The 25823-nt window shown below is 35.5% G+C and overlaps 1 protein-coding gene across 3 annotated transcripts in view; it reads right to left on the reverse strand.

The window, feature by feature from the left end:
* The window catches only part of LOC136027359 (lethal(2)neighbour of Tid protein-like), a 67582-nt gene that overhangs the window by 19381 nt on the left and 22378 nt on the right, over positions 1-25823 (reverse strand). For all 3 annotated transcript variants that reach the window (XM_065704525.1, XM_065704524.1, XM_065704526.1), the window contains exons 4-6: positions 17022-17142; positions 8646-8848; positions 3847-4038 (exon numbers count right to left, since the gene is read on the reverse strand). In XM_065704525.1, the coding sequence (XP_065560597.1) occupies positions 3847-4038; positions 8646-8848; positions 17022-17142 (516 nt within the window). The remainder of the gene's footprint in view (positions 1-3846; positions 4039-8645; positions 8849-17021; positions 17143-25823) is intronic.

Here is a 25823-nt window from a genome sequence, read left to right on the forward strand (position 1 = left end):
AAAAAGCTAAAAAAGAAAAAAACATTGACAAATTGAAGAAAACAAATCAATAAAAAGAAGAAACTAAAAAAAAAAAGAAAAACTAAAAAAGAAAAAAACTAAGAAAAGAAAAAACTAAAAAAGAAAAAAAAACTAAAAAGGAAACTGTATCTATATATATAAAAATAAGTTGTATATATGCATGTTTGTTTGTTTGTGGGTTTGCATTTGACGTCATTATAAGTATATAAGGCTTTGTATATGACGTTATTATAAGATGACACTACAGACCGGGACACCAGGACACAATTGACGACCGGGACGCAGGGAATATAAATGACGACCGGGATACTCAAAGATAAATTAAAGACCGGGACACAAATGACGACGGGGACACCGGGACAGAGGGAATATAAATGACGACCGGGACACTCAAAGAGAAATTACAGACTGGGATACCGGGACACAGGGAATATAAATGACGACCAGGACACAGGGACACAACTGCAACGGGGACGCCGGGGGCACAGGGGGATAAATAAATGACGACGGGGACACAGGGAATGTTCGATTAGCAATCACCATCAACAAAGCTCAAGGGCAATCGTTAGAAAAATGCGGTATAGATCTGAATACGAATTGTTTTCCCATGGACAATTATTATGTTGCATGTTCAAGAGTTGGTAAACCTGACAATCTATTTATATGGACAGACAATGGGACAGCAAAGAATGTTGTATATTCGCAAGTTTCACGTAGTTAAAAATATATATATATATATCTATCTATATTCACAGGTGGGGCACAGGGACACAACTACAATGGCACGTAACTAATATGGCGCGTAACGACTTACACGCGCGGGGGTGGCGCGAAGCGCCTCCTCAACAGCTAGTATATATATATACATATATATATATATATATATATATATATAATATCTATATATATATATATATATATATATATATATATATATATATATATATATATATATATATATATATATATATACGTAAATCTCAATAATACAAGTAACTCATTGAATAACAGCTTTGAATTGATACAACAAAACTAAGTCAGACAATTTTTAAATGATGATTATCGAAAAACAATATTACTAATAGCATGGTGGTTTAAGTTTAAATATACACTAAGGGCGATACAAAAAAAGGATTTTATGATGACAGTACATTAAAAAAAAGACGTACATTCACACTTCATCCCCCTACCGTAAATACTAGTGCATTCTGAATCCATTACTGAAACACAGAAAACTTAGGAGCTGAGACATAATGAATTGCTTTTTACCGTGAGTCTTCAGATAACTTAATTAGAGAGCGAGTTGTAGAGCAGTATTTATCCCGTAAATATTGAAAGGATAGGAAAAAGCATACCAGACACATACACACAAGTTTGTCTCGGAAGGATTTATAAGAGCCCCTTCAAAACAATCAATATAGTACATGATAAGCTGCAATAAAAATATTACAAAGACCAGAGAAACCCACTAAAATATACATTATTCATGGGGAAAAGAGACCCATGTGACCCCTATACATAAGTGTCTGAAACAACCCCTCTATTATATTGGAAAATGTGTGATAAACTTTAAATCAGTATTATATACTTGATGGATGTTTTTATTGAAAACTCATTCCTTCATCAGCCAAGAATACAAAGAAGAGGGACCTATAACTAAGTCAGGTAAAAAAGTAAACAACTTCGAATCGAATAAGTGCATTGGAATAAAGCAAGTCTTTTAAACTAAAGTTATTTGCCATACACTTGTTGCACTTGAAAATTTGTCTTTGTATTCAGTGAGATACTTGAATATAGACAGCCAAAACATAATGACCAATCGTTGTTATTAAATGAATACTAAAGGGGTAGAGATTGCAGCTCTAAATTTTCCACAGCCCCAATTTTGGCTGATTATATAGAAATTAAAGGACATTATGAACCAATTATAGCAATCATAGGGTTTCATTAACTAATTGTGGATTTCAGTATTTACTATAAAACTGAATATCAACATCATTATTTTTTCTTGTCCTTATGTTTAAGGTTGACTCGTACCCATAGATTCTTCAATCAAACAACATAACCGACTCCAATACTACATTGCAACAGGAAAACAAAATTTGTCATCTGGTCTTACCTGTACTAAAAATATGTTTAAATTCCATATTTTCTTTTTATTTCACCAAAACTATCCTTCGTTCAAGAATTGGGCGTGGGAGCATTTAATTTTTAATTTTGAGATTTACGCACGGCCGAAGCTACTCCACAAAGCACGAGCATTCCATTTTACAATGACAAATAATTTATTGCTGAATATCAAATTAAATAATCGCAATATATAAAACTATAAATTAAAATGAGTGGTGAAGTATTGTCGGAATGATTTCCTGTATCGCTGTGTTGCTCTGGGGTTGTATGGCTGTAGCTTGTTGCTGTACCGTGTGTCGTGCTTGTTTTGCGTAATATTCGGTGGTAGGATATCGCGATGCTTCTGTGATAACAGAAGGCCATGTCCGAAGCCCATTAAAAGTTTTGTGCCTCCTTGTTTCAAGCGTTGTTAGACCTGACAGAACAAGACATTCTTCATAAGGTAAAGTGTATCCCCCAAGATCACTCGCAATGCACGCTTTTGTGTTCCCTCAAGTTTGTTAGTTTGATCTTTTGTGATCATTTGAGCCCTAATGGTTCTCAACAGGCAATGGACAACAATATGAGCAAGCATCAAAACTATGGTCATAGCGGAGGTTTTTGACATGACCGTTTAGTCCCTTATAACCGGGCTTAAAACACGGGTTAGACACCGATTTCTGAACAATTACACTTCAAAAACTTTCATCATATTAATAAAAATCAAGGGAGAGCCATTCCGATGTACTTCTTGTCACCTAACGATATTTGTAGATAATAAGACAAGCAAATTGGCGTGTGGGTTCAACCACAACAACAAACACGAGGAATGGGTAACTTGTAACGGGGAACTGGTACTGGTTTCAATGAAAAAAACTTCAACGCTATCTAGCGTTTGGCAACACTTGGCATTTTTTCACTGAAGTTATTGCAATAATTAATTTAATTTGTGTGGTTGGTAAAATTATTACAGCGGTAAGTGCCTTATTCTGGCATTACAAAAAAACTTTACTGAACTTTCTCACTGGATCTTTTTCCTTTTAAGAAAACAGTCCATAAAGGGGTTATACATAGCTTTCGAGTTTCCACCCTTACAAGTTACCCCAATTTTTCGCAAAAGACTTTAAACTAAAATCGCCAATACATAAAATGTTGGCTTGGGGTAACATCAAGCAGAAGAAAATAAATGTTCAAGCACGCAGTACTAAGCAGGGTCTCTGGATGGCAGTTCTTTTTAACACTCAGTGGGTAAAATGAAAGTCAGCAGTTTCTTAGCAACATCATTTTTGCACATACGATTCAACCAGACTGAATACGATACAGCATTGGCTGAAAACTTGTGTTTACAAAACGATTGAATAACGGGACTTGAACATAAAATATGTTTAAACAGCAGTCTGGCATCTGAACATGTGTTAAAAGAAAAAAATAATTAACCTAAGTGGAGTATTAGGTTTAGTTTCTCAATATGTCCATATTTTCAGGATTCCCCATAGTTTTTTTCTAGGATAGGGACAGTGTATGTTTCCTTTTCGCATCTCTATATGCACGTGCAGCTATTTAACATCGTATACTGTTTCCCAGCAACTAGCTGATTCGTAAAACTATTATTTTTAATTCTCCTTCCCCCTCCAGCAGTTTATTTCTAAGTAACATCCTGGATATAAATAATTCAATTACAGAACATCAGTCTCAAATACAAATTAAGTTTCTTACTTGATTTTAGCACTAAACGGGGTCGTCCAAACCAAATATGGAAGGGTATAAAAATACCAAACGTAGAACTGATAGTGCAATGAGCGACTAAACGCCATTCCGATGAAATTTGCACAAAATAACGGCAGGATTAACAACTGTGAAGACACTGAAATACCAGTCTTTCGCAATTTTGCATAGCTTGTTAAACACCTATATAAATGAATAAACTAACTATTTTAAAAATATCATAAAATATAAATAAAAGAAAAAATTTTTAAATGAAATATTTCAGACGTCTTGGTTGTTAGTTGTCGTCATATAACATGTTTCTCTCCGCTTCACTGACCAAAAGTCAAGTAACTGAAATCAAACTACAAAATCTGATTAAACCGAACAACCCTAAGTCCTCTTCAATTTTTCAAGCCATGGAATAACTTAATTTCAACAGCAATAGCAATTAATCTCCCAATCCTTTAATCTCTCACTACTTTTGCATTAATAATTTACCGATGGTTGAAAAAAAATAATATAATAAGTCGTTAAGCTTTAGTTTTAGAACTGGAGTTTGCTTAGGAAGCTTGCGGATACTGGGAGTTGTTCTATGGAAACACTGATGCTTTCATTAACTTCACCTTATTATTTTCACAAAATCATTAATGATTCATACGATTATACGTCTTTCCCGTACGCAGACTTTTTTGTCGAGTATTTCAGGGAAGGTACAATTTATGAAAAACTGAAATTTCAATGTAATTGTGATCGAACACAGAAGAAATGAACTTCAAGCCTTTCATTGATGTTCTTAGATATAAAACTAGAATGCTAGAAGGCAAGAAGACGACAACTTTTAAGAACGATTTTGAAATACAGATGCTAGAGAAAGTTGAGAGAGAATAGAAAGCTATTTATCAGAAGATTTGCGTTTTCCTTTTCTTCAGAGAAATTACTATGAGAGGAAAGCTTTATGTACCCATTTTAGCGAGTGTATATCAACAGAATGTTACCCATGAAAAGTTATTAGCCCGAGAAGATTTACCCAATTTTCGAAAAAGGGGGAAAACACCTCAGAACATCATTCACTAAGTGATCTTAATGAACATCACACCAAGGTTCAGTATATCAGAGGACCCAACTGTAAATGTTTCAAGTTCCTATATACAAAAATGCGGAAGTTTGCAATTCTTAAAAAAACAAATAAAAAGTATTGTTTATTTGTTTTTCTGATTTTGTTGTTGTTGTTTTTTTTTTTCCGTGGGGTGACTGTCTCGATCTAGTGATCCTAGACGATCGGATAAGGGCTCATTTTATCGGAAATCAAAAGCTCTAGTGTCCTTTTTGAGTGAAAAAATATTGGAGGACAACTAGCCCCCCTTCCATGTGTTTTTTTCCCCAAAGTTGTCCGATCAAAAATTTTTTTGTTCAGTATTTTTGTTCAGCACACTCAAATAATCTAATAGGCTGCACACTATGAATTTTGCCCATTTCTCACATATACTATTAGCTTTAGGGAGGTATTTATATGTTTATCGGGGGGAGGGTATGGCGGGGGGAGTTAAATTGAAGGATCTTTCCATGGAGGATATTTTCATGGGGAAAGGGAATTTCTCCAGGAGGGGGATCCTCCCAACATTATTTAAAAGAACAATCATAAATTAAATAAAAAACAAGTTCTTTTTCAACTGAAAGCAAGGAGCAATATTAAAACTTAAAGCGAAGAGAAATGATTACAGATACAAGGATAACGAATTTTTATAGATTTTTACGGATATTTACGATATATGAGGATATTTATGGACACCTTAATACCTCGCTCTTTACGCTAAAGTTCTTCAATAACTTTAACAAATCTTATTATTCTAATTAAACGGACCCTAGCGTTTCAGGAGTCATTCTTAAATAATTTGAACAAAAAGTCAAACTTTTCGGTAAAGAGCACTAAAGTTTATGAGATTTTTGTGCAGCAATGAGCAATTAGTAGTAGTCGTTACACCACCATGCACCGTTCAGGGAGATAGTTGCCTCCCCCCCAATAATGTGGAGAAAACAAAAGTACTACATATCCCATGCACCTTGGGTATCTTGGTATGGACCCCTCTTAACCCCCCCCCCCCCACCAAAAAAAACAATAAATGGTGGAGATTCGCCCCTGATTAGCATTGTACCTATATCATGTGTTGCAGTTATAAATTAGACTGGGTAAGAAAAAGGTAAGACTAGGTATTGGTAAGAAAAAGAAACAACAATTTCCTTTTCTTACAAAAAATTGGTAAGAAAAAAAAATTCAATTTCATCGTTATAGTTCACACCGACAACGTAAAATTTATAGCTGACAAGTAAAATCACAGAAGCAAAAATTAAAATCAAACCTCATTTCAAATTATCAAAAGGTTTTGGGTCATGCAGTTACATTATATCTAAAAATTTTAATAGAAAATCCATTTTGTCGTTACAAATATCCTTGTTAACCTATTCATGGCTTTTTTTTATGAAGATCATATGAATTTTTAAGTTTTAGTTCAAAAAAAGAAAAAAACAAATAATAAAAAACCCCACCCTAATGCTTATACAGACAGAGCTATCCTCCGAAAAATCTATGTCCCAAATTAATATTTTTTCTTTGCATCAATAAAATTGCACCAAAAAAAAAAATCGTATCTTTTATAAAATTTTTCATTTCTGGACCATTGAAAGCAAATCCTCTACGCAGAGTTCACATGATCGAAATACAGCAATAGTACCAACAGAGAGAGCCATGTGTTGTAAATGGCTTCAAAACTTGCTCTACTTCACTCACAGATACGTCAGTCTATTAATTTTTATTTTCTATCCATTTAATGGTTTTTTATCTTAAACCCCAAGTTCTTCTAGCTTCCTCTGTATAATCAGCAACCTTTTCCATTTTTCCCTTCAAACTTTTTTTTTACTACTACCCCTTTCTTTGTCCACTCCATTCATGCCTCCTTCATCGGGTTTAATGCAGCAGTAAAATTACATTGAAAAACAAAATTCTCCTTTTTTTGGGCTCTAGTGCTAAAAAAAAGAGCTAAAAGCTCATATGGCACTTGTGACGAGGCCGGAAGAGCCAAGAGCTTATAAGGTATGAGCTCTAGCAAAATTCTAAGAATCAATAGATTGATTTAAAAGGAAAATCAGAAGCTTAATGCCAGTCGGGATTTAAAGAGCTCTAAAACACAAGATCCTTCTAAATATCAAATTTACTTAAGATCTGATAACCCGTTCGTAAGTTGCAAATGGCTCATTTTTTCAATTTTTCCAAATTACTCCCCCCCACAACTCTACCAAAGAGAGGGGATCCGGTCCGGTTATTTCAGTCACGTATCTTGGACTTGTTCTTATTCTTCCCACCAAGTTTCATCCTGATCTCTCCGCTTTAAGCGTTTTCCAAGATTTCCGGTTCCTCCTCCCCCCAATGACACTGGATCCGGTCCGTATTTAAAATAAGAGATCTGAGTTATGAGGTCCTTCTGAATATGAAATTTCAATAAGATCCGATCACTCCTTCGTAAGTTAAAAATACCTTATTTTTTCTTATTTTTCAGAATTAACCCCCCCCCCCCCCAGACTCCCCAAAAGAGAGCGGATCCTTTCTGGTTATGTCAATCACGTATCTAGGACTTGTTTTTATTTTTCCCACCAAGTTTCATCCCGATCCCTCCACTCTTAGCGTTTTCCCTCAATGTTTTCTAAGCAGACTTTAGCCCTCCCCCAACTCCACCCAATGTCACCGGATCCAATCGGAATTTGAAATAAGAGCTCTGAGACACGATATCCTTCTAAATACCAAATTTCATTAAGATCCGATCACCCGTTCATAAATTAAAAATACGTCATTTTCTCAAATTTTCTTTATTTAACCATCCCCCCCCACTCCCCCACCAGATGGTCGAATAGGGGAAACGATAGATTTAATCTGGATTAACCAGACAGACTAATCCAGATTTAATCTGGATTAACCAGACAGATTTAATCTGGTCTGGTTCCTGATATGCCTGCCAAATTTCATCGTCCTAGCTTACCTGGAAGTGCCTAAACTAGCAAAACCGGGACAGACAGACCGAAAAATAGAACGACTGACAGACCGACAGAGCTTGCCATCGATATGTGTCTTGGTAGATACCAAGTGCCATAAAAATGTGACACTAGTATTTATGTTTCATTCAAAAATGCAACCAGAATCTCTCCATTACTTACCCTTCTTCCACAAGCTATTTTTCTTTTGGAAAATTTGCGTGTATGTTGCATTTCCCCTTATTTATTTTAAGAAAAGTTCTTTTGTTTCAGCTTTTCATGCCAATTCAAAAATGCAGTTACGACCTTCAGCTGGACTTTGCGATCTTCACATGAAAAACTTACAAAATTCTTAATGTAAAACGGTGGACTTTAGACTGAAGCTAATTACAGTTTTCAGTGCATCGTAAAAAGCTGAACTGGAAAACTTCCTACATCCCAAAAGTTCAAAATTCAAGAAATGTTATTCAAAAATTGTAGACTATGACTAAACTATTACGATTATATTCTTGAATTCATAATAAAAAGTTGTTTAGAATGTTTGAAACATAATAAATGTTTCCGAAGTCAAAACTTGGGGATGTTGGTAGTAAAGGTTATTAAACATAAAAATAAATAATTGTCCATTAAGCCATCCTGTAATAACAACAATAAAAAAAAAAAGATAAAACTGAGTATACCTGCCAAGAAAATTCCTCTTTAATTTAAATAATTTACCTTTCCAATGAATCAAAGCTGCTACCATTTTTAGTCATAGAATTTTCACGATAAAAAACACTTTAACATACCTCCACCAATATTTGACAAACAGCAAAAGAACACATAAATGAAGAACTAGCAGGCCAATATGGAAATATTTGTCGACAAATGTTTCTTCTGGTATAAATCGCCAGTTTACAGTCCATTTATGATAAAAGACTCGACCAAAATTAAATGAGTTCTTTATGTAGCTAACAGGGTCGGTTAACAGGAACGGTAATGCTAGAACTATCTAAAACAAGCAAGAACTTTATTAGATAGAAAAGACATTTATTTTTAATTTGACATAGTTTCTTAAAAAAAGAATTCTAAACAAAATATTTTAACAAGGTACAATATTTTATCTTGAATATCTAAACCACAGGTGTTACAGACAATTAGTAAACATTAAAGACTGCTAAATTTACACATTTTGTGACAAATTAGATTACAATTATTCACACATTGATGAGTCGAGTCATGTCTTGAAACTTGTTTCACTTTCAAAGAAAGAGGTAAGATAAGATTGTTTATTCTAGTTATTTTACAAAATATTTTAATTAAAATTAAAGAGCTGAGAGGCGACGGCATTTTTTTTGAAATAGCTAAGGATTAAAGCAGAAAAAATATGATAAAACCTATACATGGCTTAAAATACCCTAGATCAGTGGTTCCCAACCGGTGGTACGCGTACCCCAGGGGGTACGCGAAACCCTCGCAGGGGGTACGCGAAGGTCCCAAAATTAATTTAGTCTACATCTTTAAAACTTGTTTCTGACTCAGTTCCAACATTTCCCTCAAAATCAGATAACATAACCCATTGTACGTAATTTCAGACTAATTTTCAAAACTTTCGCTTTCAGTAACCCGCTAATTTTTCTCCATAGGCGTAAGGTCTCGATTTAAACTCAGCGGGTTCAGTATCTTGTCATCTGTTGAAACACGAAGTTCGTGAATTGTGGTTGCAAACAAAGATGGATAGATTCCTGATCAGGAATAACAAGAAGCCGAATGATGGTGCCCAAAACTCTGAACCTGCACCTAAGAAGAAGAAATATGACGAATCATCGGTCAAAGTGCGTCGATATTTGTCAGAATACCTAGGGCTCGGATTTAGTGCGACAAAGTCTGATCCAGTGAATGCACAGTGCGTTCTTTGTGGTCAAGTCTTGGCCAACAGTTCCATGAAACCTGCGCATATGAACCGGCATCTCAGTACTGTGCACTCTTCTCATGTCGGTAAGCCCATAGAGTTTTTCAAGCGTAAACAAGAAGCATTCGCTAGTAACTGTTTGGAAATTGCAAAAGTGGCATCAGTTTCTTCAAAGGCTCTCCGGGCTTCGTATGCTGTTTCATATTTAGTTGCGAAACAGAAAAAACCGCACACCATCGCCGAATGTCTGATATTACCAGCACTAATGAAAGTCAGTGAAATAATGTTTGACACGAAAACTGCTACTGCCCTTCAGTCTATACCTGTGTCGAACAATACCATTTCAAGAAGGATAGAAGACATTGCAAGCGATATTGTCATGCAGGTTATTGAGCAAATAAAGTTGACGAAGATGTTTGCGTTACAGCTTGACGAAAGCACGGATGTGTCAGGTGAAGCCCAGGTGATCGTCTTTGTTCGATATCAAGATTGTTCTGACATAAGAGAAAATATTCTGTTTTGTCAAAACCTACAGTCAAGAACAACAGGAGAAGAACTATTCAAGGTGATTGACAAATTCTTCGCAGAAGGGGGCATCTTGTGGGACTGGTGTCTATCAGTTTGCAGTGATGGAGCTGCCACCCTAACAGGGAAGAATAATGGGCTCATGGCCTGGATAAGGAAGAAAAATCCAAAGGTGAAGTGGTTGCACTGCATCATTCACAGGCAAGCTCTTGCATCGAAAAGGATGAACGCACATCTGCACGAGACCCTCAACGAGGCTGTAAAAGTGATCAACTTCATCAAAGCCGGACCACTGAACTCAAGAATGTTCAAGTTGCTGTGCCAAGAGATGGGTTCAGAACATCAACATTTACTTCTGCACACAGAAGTTCGCTGGTTGTCTCGAGGGAAGATTTTAAACAGACTTTTCGAGCTTCGACAAGAAGTTCATATGTTTCTTCTGGAGCAAAAATCTGCATTCAGTTCACTTTTTGAAAACCAGGACTGGGTCTGCAGGCTGGCCTATCTTGCGGATATTTTCGACAAACTGAATGACTTGAATCTGTCAATGCAAGGTTTCCGGACGGACGAACTCTCCCTGAATTCGAAGATGTGTGCTTTCATCAAGAAATTGGAGTTCTGGCTTAAAAAGGTTCAAAGAAACAGCGTTAGTGTCTTCCCGACCCTTGACAAGTTTGCGGACGATAGTGAACTTGATAACCTCAACACAATCTGTGATTGTATTCGGGAGCATCTGACAAAGTTGTGAGATGAACTTGTGTCATGTTTCCCATCGATTATGAACCAAGATAGAACGCAGGATTGGATCCAAAATCCATTTGTTGAAGACGTGACCTCAAGCTCCGGTCTTAGTGACAAGCTTACAGAGAATCTGATCGAACTTGCCAGTGATCGCGCCTTAGAACTGAAATTCCAAAATGTAACTGTTTCCCAGTTTTGGCTGGAGGTGAAAGGAGAATACAAGGAACTAAGTGAAATCGCCATGTCTGCTTTGTTACCATTCGGATCCACTTACCTTTGTGAAGTGTCATTTTCGGCAATGTCATTGATCAAAACCAAACACAGAAACAGACTGAGTGTACAAAATGACCTTATAATTGCCGTTAGTGACATCGAGCCAAGATTTGATAATATTTTAGCAAAAAAGCAGCCTCAAGTTTCTCATTGATTTTGTACGTACATTTAAGCACCGTCATATTGGACAATAAATCTCGTGTTTTTGAAAATCTGATTTTAGTTAAGAAAAAAGTAAAACAACGATTCTCAAGAAAGGGGTACGCAAACTTTTTGGGCCTTGACTAGGGGTACGCGGACCGAAAAAGGTTGGGAACCACTGCCCTAGATGTCCATTAACTCTTCGTCCCCTTATTTCAAAAAATTATTTATTTGTGCCCGCTCATAAACACATAAAGAAAAGCGGAGTAACAGAAAAAGAAGAAAAAAAAAGCCAGAAAACTTCAACACCGGAAAATAAAATAAAACATCAATTGCTTCATTCAAACTTGCGGAAAAGGTGCAAAGGTAAAATTTGGCACAATGATTCAATTGCCCTTTTCTCGGCATGTCTTTCAGAGGACAGCAAATATGTCAATCGAGTCCACGCCATATTAGGATCTTAGAACGAATGTATTTCTTTAATGGAGCGGGTACCTAAGCAAGAACTTCAAATATTTATTCAAATATTCAAATACACCGACAAATGTTCTTATCCAGCCGTGCAGTGAAACCCCAAGAATAGTCTCTTAAACACAACAGTCTCAGCACCCAATGATGAAGCTTTCAAGAAGTTATTAGATGTCGAATGGAATGGTTTTTCCTGGAAGTACCAGTGGGATGCATTTAATGATTGATCATTCACATCATCAAGTATGGAGCAATTGACAGATCAAGATGGATCTTATTTGCTCCAAAGAGCAAATTAAGGCAATTAAGGTAACTTGTAGCAAACAGACTGGAGTTTAAGTGAACCATTCCAATGTCAGCAATACATACAGGATGTCACATGAAGAGATTTGCTGGGAGAGGGGCGAGATTCGGGTCAAATCACTCAATGTTTAACTCTACCCGCTACTCAGCAAAGGAAACGATAATACTGGATGCAAATCATAAAAGAAGTAGATTATTTCTTTTAAGAGGATAAAATTCATTAACAGTAAATTTATTACCAATATAGGTATCAATCTCTCCATTTTAAAGTACTTGATATTGTTTGTTTCTCCTACTGAATCCAGCGTTGATTTTAACTAGTAACTATAATTCAAGAACATGGTCATTGATAAAGATTATTAAAAAGCTATCTGCAAGCAGAAACGAATTGATATTATAGATGGCCCAAGATGACATTCCAGTGTTCGGTTAATCGACAATAATGAAAAACGTGATACAATGGTACAGTCATTTGAACGAAATTGGAATGTTTAGTTTTTTTGTTTTGTTTTCTATTCCAATGACACAATTGCCTTCTTTTTTTTTAACAATTATTTCTCACTGAGTTACAATGTGGCACTTAGACATGTGTTTGATACACAGACCATCCAAATTATTTCACAAGTTCATTCAAGCGATTATTTTCGCCATTAAGTTTCTGCACCCATAATAATCTTTCCTACAATGAAAAATGAATATGATATTTAAAAGATTTCGGCAATAGCAAAGGGTGGGGAAGCTTCAAATCTCTTTTTGACGCGTGTAGATAAAAATGTCATACCTTTCCTACGAGAAGAAACAGCCACGGTTTCATTCATACAAGCGAGATGACATTAAGGGAAAACATGTTTAGAAGATCCACCCTACTATGCAAAGGAAAAAAACATGTATATTTCTCATTTTTTCTCTCACATTTCCCAGACTAAAATCTAAAACTGCCCCTTCCCCTCCCCAAATACTATCTAAAAATGAAACCAAATACCTAGATAGCTTCAATTTTAGATTTCTTTTCTTGAAACTAAATTGTTAAGAGTAAAGGGGCAGTGGAAAAGTCACAAATATTATTCCTTAATACATAATAGAAAAGCCACAATTGACCTAAATACAACTCAAAAATCATCAAGGAAATTTGAAACAAGGAAAATCCAACGTATCGTTGGTAGGTATCATTAAGGTGCCCCAGACCTTTTTTTTTAGAAATGTTTACTGCTCGGGTGTTTTCCCACTACTTTTTGTCATAAGAAAAAAAGTGAAATTTGAAGATGTTTGAAAGAGAGCTCGCCAGTGCTTAGTTTCAAAATTCCAGCCTAAGATTAACTTGCTCTATTTAACCTTTTGTTTTCTGTAGGGTAAGAAATTTTCCTTTTCATACTGATTTCAAATATGCAAATTGTTTTAAGTTCAAGCTAATCCCTCAGAAAGTAACTTCCGCATTAAATATTTTTCTTTCTTTATGATTTTACAAAGAAAAGAGCTTCGTCAAATACATTGACTTCACAGGTCTCATAATGTGTTTAAAAAGAAAAATAAGCAGGGCCTAGCCTCCTATGCATGATATTTGGACATCTCAAAAAGCCCTTTTTCTTACAAAAAAAAACTCCTAGTTTTTTTTACGGGTTTAGGCTCCAACTAAATGGGACATATAAAAAATTTTCCCTCTGTAGGCTTAGCACCTAAGTTTTTGTTTTACTAACTTCGAGACTAAGAATTGCAATTTTAAAAATATCAGGTTATTATATATTTTTCTAATTCAGTTACTGGGAAAAGATATAATTTTTCTGCTGATTCTGGATATACAACTCCTAAGAGCTACCAATAAGAAAATACTTCCATCAGATCATCTCTTCAAAAAATGAGATTTCCCCACAAATCTTTATTTAATGATACACTTTGAGTGGCAAGCATCATGAAAAAGAGACTGAGATGACTTGGACATCTCCTACAGATGGTTAAAGGCTACATTTTCAGAATAGTTCCAAAAAAATAAAGTAGTACACAAAACCACTAAAACCCATAAGGTGGTAACGTCCCAAATATCCTGGGATGAAACTAGAAACTGAGTTGAGAGGACATAGCATATTACCAAAGCATGACAGAATAACGGTGTCGATTTTTGAAATAAAGCATACGAACATAATCGTACATTGATACACTCTAAGGGAAGCTCATATTCACAATTAACAAAAATAGTTTTTGTTTGAGGATTTGAAGGAAAAAACCTGTATATTCAAGATTTTTACTTCACAAAAAATAAACAAACACAAATAATTAAATAAAGCCAATAGGAAGCTGAACTGGAAAAGAAGGCTAAAAAGATAAACCAAAAACATCGTAACATATAGAAGGAGAGGGACAAAGGAGGCTACCCCAGCATGGCAAGTTCCGAAAATAATACAAAAAAAAATATCAAGTAAAATCACCACATCATCAAAGGTTAATAGAGTATTCTACTAATTTCGTCTTTAAAAGTGATCGGCTATTAAGATTTTTAAATTTAGTATGTAATTTCAGCCTATTTGCTATAAAAAGGATTGGGTATCTAATTGAAAATTTATATCTTTCACATTTAACCAAGGGGATTCTATACGCTCAAAGGTTAATAATATATTCTACTAATTTCGTCTTTAATGTGACTGGCTATCAAGATTTTAAATTTAGAATTTAATTTCAGCCTATTTGCTATAAAACGCATTTGTTATCTCATTGAAAATTTATCTCTTTCACATTTAACCGAGGTGATTCTATACGCTCCAAAACGAGCCGACAAAAAAGGGCTGACGAAGAAGCGAGTCAGCAAAAGGGTGTGACAAGAATATGTGATTCATAAAAATAACTCGCCAGGGCCTGAATATCACAATGCCAGAGCGATAATTGCAAACCCCTAAGTTGATTAAGTTATATGAAGAAATAAAAATATAGTTTTTGTTTCAGAAAGACTTTGGAGTCGTGTAGGAGGGCTTAAAATGATTGAGAAATGTATTTAGGTAAATAATAGGGCAATATTTCATTGAAGAATGATAAAGAATTTCAATAACTGAAAAAGGAAAAACATACTTTAATCGATGTAAACATGCTAAATTTTAGGCCGATTTTATACTGAGATGGTCAGAATGACTACGGAAAGACAAACACGCATCAAGAAAAATTCTTCTAATATGTATTAACCCTTCTAATTCCACTCCCAAAAACAACTAACTGATCAATCCCAACTTTAGCAACTACTTGCTTAGATTTCCCAGAAACCACAAATTCTGTCTTAGACAAATTCGGGACTATACAATTACAAGAAAACCACTGGATAACTGAATTCATTTCAGCCGTCAAATTCTCTATCAGTAATGAAGGGCTTTTAGCTTCAACATATACCACTGTATCATCTGCAAACATAGCTGCTAGGCTATCCTTATGAGACAGACAATTAGGGAGATCATTTACACATATACAAAATAGTAACAGTCCAAGTATAGAACCTTGGGGCACTCCAATATCATCCAGGGAGTTAGGCCGAGACAAACGGCCTTGAACTTCTACGTGGAATCCAGGATTTCGTAGATATGATTTTATTAAATCCAATGCTTTTTCACGAATTCCAGAGTTTTTCCATTTTTCAAAGAATATGGAATGATTTAGAGTATCAAATGCTTTTTTTATATCATAACAAATGCATAATATACAATTACCATTATACAATGAATCATTAATTTTAAGCAAAAGGGCTGCAAATGTTTCTTCAGTAGAACGACCCGATCTAAAACCAAACTGGCTTTTGGTTAAATTTTTTTTTTTTTTTATCCGAATAGAGTTAAAATTCTCATTTGTAATAGCTTTTCTATAATCTTTGACAAAGGCAAAAGTATTGCAATAGGTCGGTAATTACTAACATTGGTTGTTATCACCTTTTTTACACAGTGGGATAACTCGGGCGTTTTCCGTTTAGTAGGGATTACCCTAGAAGATAAATACAAATTTAAAATATAAACAAGAGGTATATGAATTACAGATGGAAGGTGTTTCAAAAGATTAGTTGAAAGTCGATCCTCTAAAGAGTTGTTTAAAAGTTAGACCTCAAGGGCCAAGGATCCATGAAGTGTCACAGCAAGTATATCGCCTTAGCCACAGTCGTGGTACAACACAGATGATTGTGCCTCATAAGGAATAAACTTGTAGGTTCTGTTTTTGACATGCTGTGAAAACAGGGAGCTTCATAAATAAGTATGATGTGCTCCAGCAACGGTAGAAGAGATAATTTAAATTCACATAATATATACTTCACCCACAGACCCGAGACTCAGAATTAATGCACAAATACAGAATACTCGATCCTGAAACAGCTTTGTTGAAACTTGTCTCGAAACACAACCGTAAAATCAGTTTTCAACGGTGGCCCCCCTTTACAGACAGTGATGCAAGATGAGAGATGGGATATTTATTACAAAAATTGCTACCGCAAGCCCCGAATTCAAGTTTAATAAGAATAGCCAAGAATAAGCCAAGAATTCAATATATAAAAACAGAACAAACAAAAATCGAAAAAAAACACAAAAACTAAAAAAAAACGGAAAAAATGTTTGAGAACGAGATTAATGTTCAGTGTTAATACTATTTTTCTTATCTGATTTGATTGGCCTTCTCGTGTTTCTTTTTTTACTCCTTTGTACTTTGTCTTTATGGACTGTTTTTATTATTTTTAAATAAACAAACAGAAAAAAATCCACTGTTTTACCATAAGACCATAATCAAAGCATGCTGATAAACGCATCCTGTGTCGGAATTTTTAATCCCGAACTTTATAATTACTGATCATGTATTTTTAAACACTTACTTGAACAAGCGCACAAATGGAGAGCTGTCTTACAGTCCCTAGTATACCCTGTGTTGCCAAGTAAGCGAGGAGAAGGGCCGGAGCAAAAAGCAAAATGTTCATCTTGACTGACACGGCCAAACTAAAAAATTCCAAATTATTTTCTCAAGGAAAAGGGGAAAAAACTTTGATAAATAACTGCTGTACTTGTTGTGAAAAGTATCTCATTAAACATCATATTTTTGTAACAAAAATATACGTGAATTCCTTTCTTCAGCTTCACCTTTTTTCATTTTGATATTTTTAGGTTGGACTTCTTATTAAAAGAACCATTAAATAAGAAAGAAACATTGTTTTTTCATAGGTCCTTTGAGACAAATGTTGTTATGTTTGCAATACTCGTTTTTCTTTTGTTAAAAACTCTTCACTTTACGATTAATAAGTTAGTCAAAAGAATACACAAATCTCAGAAAAAAGATACGTATTTTACGGTAAGCAGAGCAATAACGCACAATCAATAGGGAAACATTGAAAAAAACACAGTTCTGTCAATTGTCCGAACGAATTAAATTCTGGCTCTTACAATATGATGACAAATTGAAGAGCTATCCTCTGTCCCGTGGAGAGTAAAGATCATGCACTGGTGTACATGGTGTTTGTACTTCTAAATTTTTTCTTTAAAACCTGCAGTTTGTCGTCCCAGCTAAACCTGATAAAACTCTTTTACAACCATATTTGATAGATTTTTTTATTCCTTAATTTTGTCTTATTAATGTATGTGGGGGACTTTCCCGGCAAATATTATTTTTAGGGGATTCCCATCTCACCCTTTTGTGCAGATAAATACATAAATGTAACATTCCATACTGTGCTAAAGAGGAGAGCTGTCAACCTGTTGTACCCTTATTGACAGCTTAGTCCCTATATTCTTTCGAATTAGGGAAGGGTAAATAAACCCCTCTTCTATATTTATCTCAAGGACTAATTATTACAAGTTTTTAGGAATAAACAAAATTATTTTTCTTTTTTACTGCAGAGTTAGTAAACCTAAAACAAGACAATCATCAACAATATGTAAATTTTCGATAATTTCCATTTTTTTTTTAGTTTTTTTACACTACCCTCTGATGTTCAGGAAGCGAAGAGAAGCAATTCTACTCAGATTGGCCTTCTTATTTTCTAAGTTGGGCCTCCTTCTCTAAAGACAAACAGACTGGGTAATGCTAAACAGGGAGAGCAGAGATTAACAGCGTTACGACGATTGAAGAAAGCGGGCAAAAAACAGACCTAACAAATCCCAATCAAATGCTGCTTCTTCTATCTTTTATCTCAGATAGATACAACTCATTATTTAAGGCTCTGCACTTTAAAAAACACACATACAGAGCCTGCATTTAACTTAGTATGCTTATCAAACAGTTCGTGGTAACGAACTGTAGTAAGGAGCGACCCGGCTCAATAGTAACCAAAACTCTAAAAAATGGAATTTTGATACCAATACCTACATCAAAAGAATCGCATTTTAATGCTGATTTTAAATATATAAGTTTCATCAAGTTTAATCTTACCATCAAAAGTTACAAGCCTGAGAAAATTTGCCTTATTTAAAAAAATCGTAGAATCTTAACTAAAATGACACCATCAGATTCAGCGTATCAGAGAACCCTACTGTAGAAGTTTCAAGCTCCTATCTACAAAAATGTGGAATTTTGTATTTTTTGCCAGAAGACAAATCACGGGTGCGCGTTTATTTGTTTTTGTTTTGTTTTTTCCCCAGGGGTCATCGTATCGACCAAGTGGTCCTAGAATGTCGCAAGAGGGCTCATTCTAACGGAAATGAAACGTTCTAATGTCCTTTTTAAGTGAACAAAAAAATTGGAGGCCATCTAGGCCCCCTCCAACGCTCATTTTTTCCCAAAGTCAACGAATCAAGATTTTGAGATAGCCATTTTGTTCAGCATAGTCGAAAACCATAATAACTATGTCTTTGGGGATGACTTACTCCCCCACAATCCCTGGGGGAGGGGCTGCAAGTTAAAAACTTTGACCAGTGTTTACATATAGTAATGGTTATTGGGAAGTGTACAGACGTTTTCAGGGGGATTTTATTTTGTTTGGGGGTGGGACTGAGGGGAGGGGGCTATGTTGGAGGATCTTTCCTTGGAGGAATCTTTCATGGGGGAAGATAAATTCATTGAAAAGGGCGCAGGATTTTCTAGCATTACTATAAGAAAACAATGAAAAATAAACATGAAAACGTTTTTTTCAAATGAAAGGAAGGAGTAGCATTGAAATTTAAACGAACAGAGGTTATTACGCATATGAGGGGTTCTAAAAATACTTTAGCATAAAGAGCGAGGTATTTACGAGGAGATAAATACCACGCTCTTTATGCTAAAGTATTTTTAGTAATTTCAACTATTTATTTTACGGCCTTTCTGATTCAGGGGTCATTCTTAAAGAATTGGGACAAAACTTACGATTTAGTGTAAAGAACGAGGTATTAACGAGGGTACAAACCCCCTCGTATACATAATAAAAATATAAGATTATGAAAGTTACGTATATTTTTTACTAATAAAAACATTCGTTAAAAATTAAAAGTTCTAGTTGCATTTTTAAGTAACCGAAAAATTGGAGGGCAACTAGACCTCCTTCTCCACCCCTTATTTCTCAAAATCGTCCGATCGAAACTAAGAGAAAGCCATTTAGCCAAAAAAAGAATTAATATACAAATTTCATTTTAATAATTTATGTGCGGAGAGCCAAAACCAAAAATGCATTAATTCAAAAACGTTCAGGAATTAAATAAAAAAAACTAATTTTTTTAGCTGAAAGTACGGAGCGACATTAAAACTTAAAACGAACAGAAATTAATCCGTATATGAAATGGGTTGTCCCAACCGCGATCCCTCGCTCTTTACGCTAAAGTTTGATTTTTTGCCACAATTCTATTTTTTAAAACAATTAAAAGCTTTAGCGTAAAGAGCGAGGGATTGCGGAGGGGACAACCCATTTCATATACGGAGTAATTTCTGTTCGTTTTAAGTTTTAATGTCGCTCCTTACTTTCAGCTAAAAATTTTTTTTTTTTTTATTTAATGCTTAACAGAGACTAAACCTCAGTCTCTTTTAGTGTCTTGTGGATATTTTTCTAATTTAGATCTTTGAATAGAATAATTTACAGGAACAGACAAATAGCTAGTATTATAAAACCGATGAGATAATACCATGTAACCAAAACGATGTATAGAATAAACTCCACCTCATAATTTAACACTGTTATTTGGACTGCTTACAGCTTATTGCAAGTCTATTACAGCGATAAAATGGCTTCACTTTTTACACATTTTATTAGTGAATTTTGTCTTTATAAGATTTACTTCATCAATAGCTTATCTTGAACAAAAATGGTTTCTATTTTTGTTTTAGCTGAGCACAAACATAAATAAATAGACTATAGTCGACTCTCGACAGATCGAACCTCGATAAATCGAAATCCTCGATATCTCGAATTATTTACATCCCCCTTGCAAAAATCTACCTAAGTCGAAGAAAAAAACTATGCATAAATCAAAATAATTTTGCAGTTATATTTTACCTCTGTTAGTCGAATCGACCCCAAAATTACGTTTATAACTCAAAATTCAGTAGATACGTCGTCGTTTAATTCTCACTTTACCTCCACCTTTACCTTCAGTCAAAGTTTACCTATATATCTCGAAGTTTTTCCATGGATGTGTATTAATTTCGCTTAACATACTTTTGTATCAGATTCTTTTAATGCTCAGGTATCTAGTTCCTGACAATCTGAATTTATTATTGACATTTGAAAGTCAAGTCTATAACATACTAATAAAGTTATTCTTAATCTTGTAGTGGATGTAAGGAGTAAATTTAGCGATTTTGTACCTCTGTAACTCGAATCTTCATTTGGCTTGCCTTTATGAGTCGAATTTTATGTAGAATGACCTCTATAAGCCGAACTATACAGATCCCGAAGAAAAATCGTGGTTGTGTGAATTTCGAGTTAGAGAGAGGCGACTGCACACGTTACAAAACAAATAGACGAATAGAAAAATCGTGTTCCTGTCAATTTCAAGTTAGCGAGAATTGACTGCATATCTAAATAGACTAAAGTAATTCCATAAAAAAAATCACAAAAATTATAAAAGCGATTAGGTATAAATATAAGCTTTTAAATGAGCCCTTAAACAGATCTCTTTTGTTATAGTAGCCTTCTAGTTTCTACTAGTCAGTAGGCGATTTACAAAACCCTGTCTTCATTATGGCTTCTTCAGGCGAAGTCGGCCGGGCAAAAGCAGCTTTTTGTTCATTGAAAAACAAACTTTCCTGAAAAACACAGGGGTGGATCCAGGATTTTCTTTAGGGGGGGGGGCACATAATAGGATGCTTCGATAAACTTGCAAACAAGGAATTACGTGCAATTTAAAGGGAACCTTGACAATTATGTGTCGTAGGTAGGTAGTGGAAATGGTCGTAATTTAATCTAAAACCTGGTGAGGGTTAAAGTTCTAATAAATCTGTTGAAATTAACAGGGTATAAAAATATTGATAAAAAAAATAGTAAGTTATAAAAACCGCCCAGCCAAAAAAAAAAAAAATATAACTTTTAAATTTTTTTGAATTTTCAACTTTTAAAAACATTTTTTAGTGAATGTTTGAAAAAAAAATCGATGCCATTCCACTGATTCAAACTGAGAATTCGAAGACCGGTCTATACCAGCTAGATAAAAAAATAAACACAAGTGTTTGCCTTCTTTTATAAACAATTTTTCGAAAATCTGTTCTTCATTGATTATTCCGACCATTGAAGGAGTATTTCGACTCATATACTTAGTCTTAAGTATATACTTATACGAACCTTTATTAAAGTTCTAAGGAGTTTGGCCTTTATTTTAATGTTTTAGGATGAACAGAGGAGGTGATATGTCACATAATTCAGAGCTTTAATTAGATGAAAATATGCAGTAAAGTGGCCACCATTTGCTCACCAAAATCCAAAACTTGAATTAATAATTTTGGCACTTCTCATACATTACTTTCATTATACAAATCCCCTAAAAAACAACAATGTTGCAAAAATTTTACTTTGCAAAAAGCTAATCAAAAAAAAAAACAAAAAAAAAACAGACAGCCAAAAAGGTATTAATATCAATTCATTCTCCTCAGTGCCATAGCAAGACTCGAAAACAAATTTTTGACAGTAAAAGACGTGAATGTTTTGCTTTTCATCCCCGTTGTGACAGCACAATCCTGAAATATTATTTCGACAGCCTGAAGAAGTTAGGATTTTATATTTCCCCTCTTTGCTATTATTAAATGAAGATTTTCGCCTCCCAGCTGGCTTTTGCGGTAACACGGACAGATTCCATCGATTAACCTAAATTTAATTAAATACTTTTTGGCGGTATGCGTCAATAGTGAAATCTAACAGAGACCGCACAAAGTAACTGAAATCTTGTTTCAAACTCGTTTGCATAACGAAACAGTCTTAATAAGCAAAAACTCACTAAAAACTATTAAACCAATGGCAAAAAAAAACTTTCGTCTTACCCCAAACCAGGGCAAGCGGTCCCAACCACAAATCCACCACTATGTAAGGAGGGGCGCGCCCCCTGGAAAAAACATGTATTCTTTTGTGCGGTAAGACACAAATAGATAGACCGATCGAATAGACGAATAGAAAAATCGTGGTCCTGCGAATTTCGAGTTAGCGAAAGTCGACTGCATATCTAAATAGACTAAAGCAACTTCAAAGGTGGTACTAAACATTTTGTCAAACTAGGATTTATATACTGTTATCGAAAAAATTGCACGCTCAATAAATTGCTCCAATCCACTTTTTAGTCCCTCAATTGATTCTTGAGATACTCGAAACTTTTTATTATTGTTTTTATTCATAATAACACTATATAATTCACAAATAGCAGTATATTGCTTTTGAAAACTAAATTGCGTACCTGTCTTGAATGTCTCAGAAAAACCTCTCTGTAAGAGCAGTTAGGTCATTAATAATAGTCATAACCAATGAGCCTTTCTCAATTTTTGTCTATGAAACGTGAATCGGGTTACGCCGCAAATTAAAGAAGTCACTGTAAATGACTTGTCCACATTGGCTAGGTCGTCACCTAGCCATGACAAGTAGGGACAGTGAAAAATGCAGGTACAGTCGTCACCAACATTCAACATATTTATTAAATACTAGCTGTTGGGGAGGCACTTCGCGCCCCCCCAAGCCCCCCCGCGCGCGTAATTCGTTACGCGCCATATTAGTTACGCGCCATTGTAATTGTGTCCCTGTGTCCCACCTGTGAATATAGATAAAAGAGAAAAGATTTCTCTTTTTGTTATAGATATATATATGTTTTTAACTACGTAAAACTTGCGAATATACAACATTCTTCGATGTCCCATTGTCTGTGCATATAAATAGATTGTCAGGTTTACCGACTCTTGAACATGCAACATAAAATTGTCCAGGGGAAATACAATCCGTATTCAGATCTTTACATCTGCTTTAAATAAAATGGTCATTTCAAAATCATCGATCGAGTGTATTAAGGGGAAAAAGAAGGTGGGGTTGGAAGCACCTCGATCACTCTTAACTCTTAAAAAGTGCACTGGAACTTTTGATTTCCAATCGAATGGGCACTCCTGTCCCCTCCAGTTTATAAAAAAATCTTTTCCATAAAACCCTATGTGTTAGCATTGAGTAACTTGCTTAATTTACAGCCCTTGCTCCAGGAGCTGCTGATGGGGTTGTTAGTCCCAGAGGCACAGTTTTTTTACCTTTAGACTATTTAAAAAAAAAACTGATTGGGTGCATTTGGGGGGAAAATGGCATTTAAAAGAGAAAGGCTGATTGTCCTCTGATTACCTTTGATTCCTCAAAATTCAACTTGAAATTTCAACTTCTAAATGAATGAGCCTTATCCGAAGTTTGTACGACCATCCCTTCTATAAAATCTTTAATTTTGACAATGGATAGCTTGCAATAACCTAAAGCCCTTACCCCGAAGGCTGTGAGGGTTTTTGTTAATCATGTTTTATTGTTCGGTTTGAAACTGAAGCCATGAACCGATGTTAAAAAGTGCCCTTTTTAAAAGTCCATAGTGATTGGAAGGCAACCAGCCCTCCCCCGGAAAAATACCTCCAGTGGAAAATATCTTCGGGAAATGTCACCTCTAGGAAATACCCCCCCGTGAAAATTTCCCCCCCCCCAAAAAAATACCCCTTGCGGTTGGTTGGTATCCGATCACTTTCCACTTATAAAAAAAAAACTAGAACTGCCTGGGGATTATAGCTAATTTCTGCCTCCATTCTCCTCTCGTTTGTCCCCTGGAGCTAATCCTGTGCTTATAAGAAGGCTCAATGACAGTTGAGATGTTTTGGCATTAAAATGCACCCTTTTAGGCATCTCCCTCTCTCCCTAGCCACAAAACTATCAGAGAACCCCAATGCGGAAGCTTTAGTACCTTTTTAAGTTTTGTAATTTGTCCATTGCTTACAGATAGTGTTTGTTATTGGGAAACATACGGACATTTTTCGCGTGGGAGTTTTCTGAGGGGGGGGGGGAGTTTCTGGAGGATTTTCTATGAGAATAACATTTTAGCATGGAGGGAGAGGGGGCAAGACTTACACATATTCCACTTTCCTTAGCACTTCTCAGCTAAACTAAAAACAACAGAACCCAAATAAAATATTCCAATTTGGAAAACCACAGTTTTCGCGACGGGGTATCTTCCAGGGGAGAGTATTTCCATGGGAGGGGGGAGTAAACGCCAAAACCCGTAGACAGGGACTGGGCGAAGGGAACTCCCATTAACAGACATAAAAAGGAGAAATAAATCTGGCTTTAAGAGTTTGTGACGTCCGATTTTCCTTGTTTCTGTGACAGCAAAACGGAGCTTTTTAATTAATCATCTGGGTAGTCATTTATTTTATGACTTTAAAAAGCAAACGATTCCAATAAGGTTGAACGTGTAAAGATTCTAACTTTTGTTTTACCAAATGTAAGTACAGTGGTTGAGCTGCACGAGAGTTTAGTTATACGAGGGTTCAGTTGCACGATGGTTCACTTGCATTATGGTTCACTTGCATGGTGGTTCAGTTGCACGGTGGTCCAGTTGCATGGGAATTCAGTCTCATGGGGGTTGAGTTGGACGAGGAGGTTAAATGGAATTCAGTTACACAAGGGTTCAATTATTCGGGGGGTCAGTTGCACGGGGGTCCAACACAGGGGTTCAGGTGCATGGTGGTTCAGCTGCACGGTGGTTTAGTTGCACAGTGGTTTAGTCTCACGGTGGTTCAGTTGCAATGGAACCATCTTTGTTAATTTAGCTGAATCACAGGGACGAAATTCCATTTCCTTTCTCACGCCCCGTTCACCAGCAAACGAAATGCCGTTCAAAAGAGCTTGGGAACTTCTAGCTTCCGCTCGTATCTTCATTCCAATATTAGTAAAACAATCACCGAACTTGTCACACAATTCTTGTCTATCCTCTACAGCCACTACTTCGATTTCAATTCGAGGGTCTTGAGTTCTCCGAGGCCCGCTAACCAGTTCATGGGTAACTTTCCAAGTTATTTTCGGATCTACTTTATTTTCCTCGAAAAGCGCCGGGTAATACTGTTTCTTTGATTTCCTTTTCAATGAGTTCGCCATATTCCAAGTCTGTTTAAAATGAAAACTATCTTCCTGGAAGATCTCAGATAAACTTGAAACGTTCAAATAAGTTAACTAGCTCATCATTTGCCCATGGTTTTCTCGGCATATTTGGTCTCTGTTTGTGTGTCTTCA

Source organism: Artemia franciscana, chromosome 5, assembly GCF_032884065.1.
Source record: "Artemia franciscana chromosome 5, ASM3288406v1, whole genome shotgun sequence".
NCBI lineage: Eukaryota > Metazoa > Arthropoda > Branchiopoda > Anostraca > Artemiidae > Artemia > Artemia franciscana.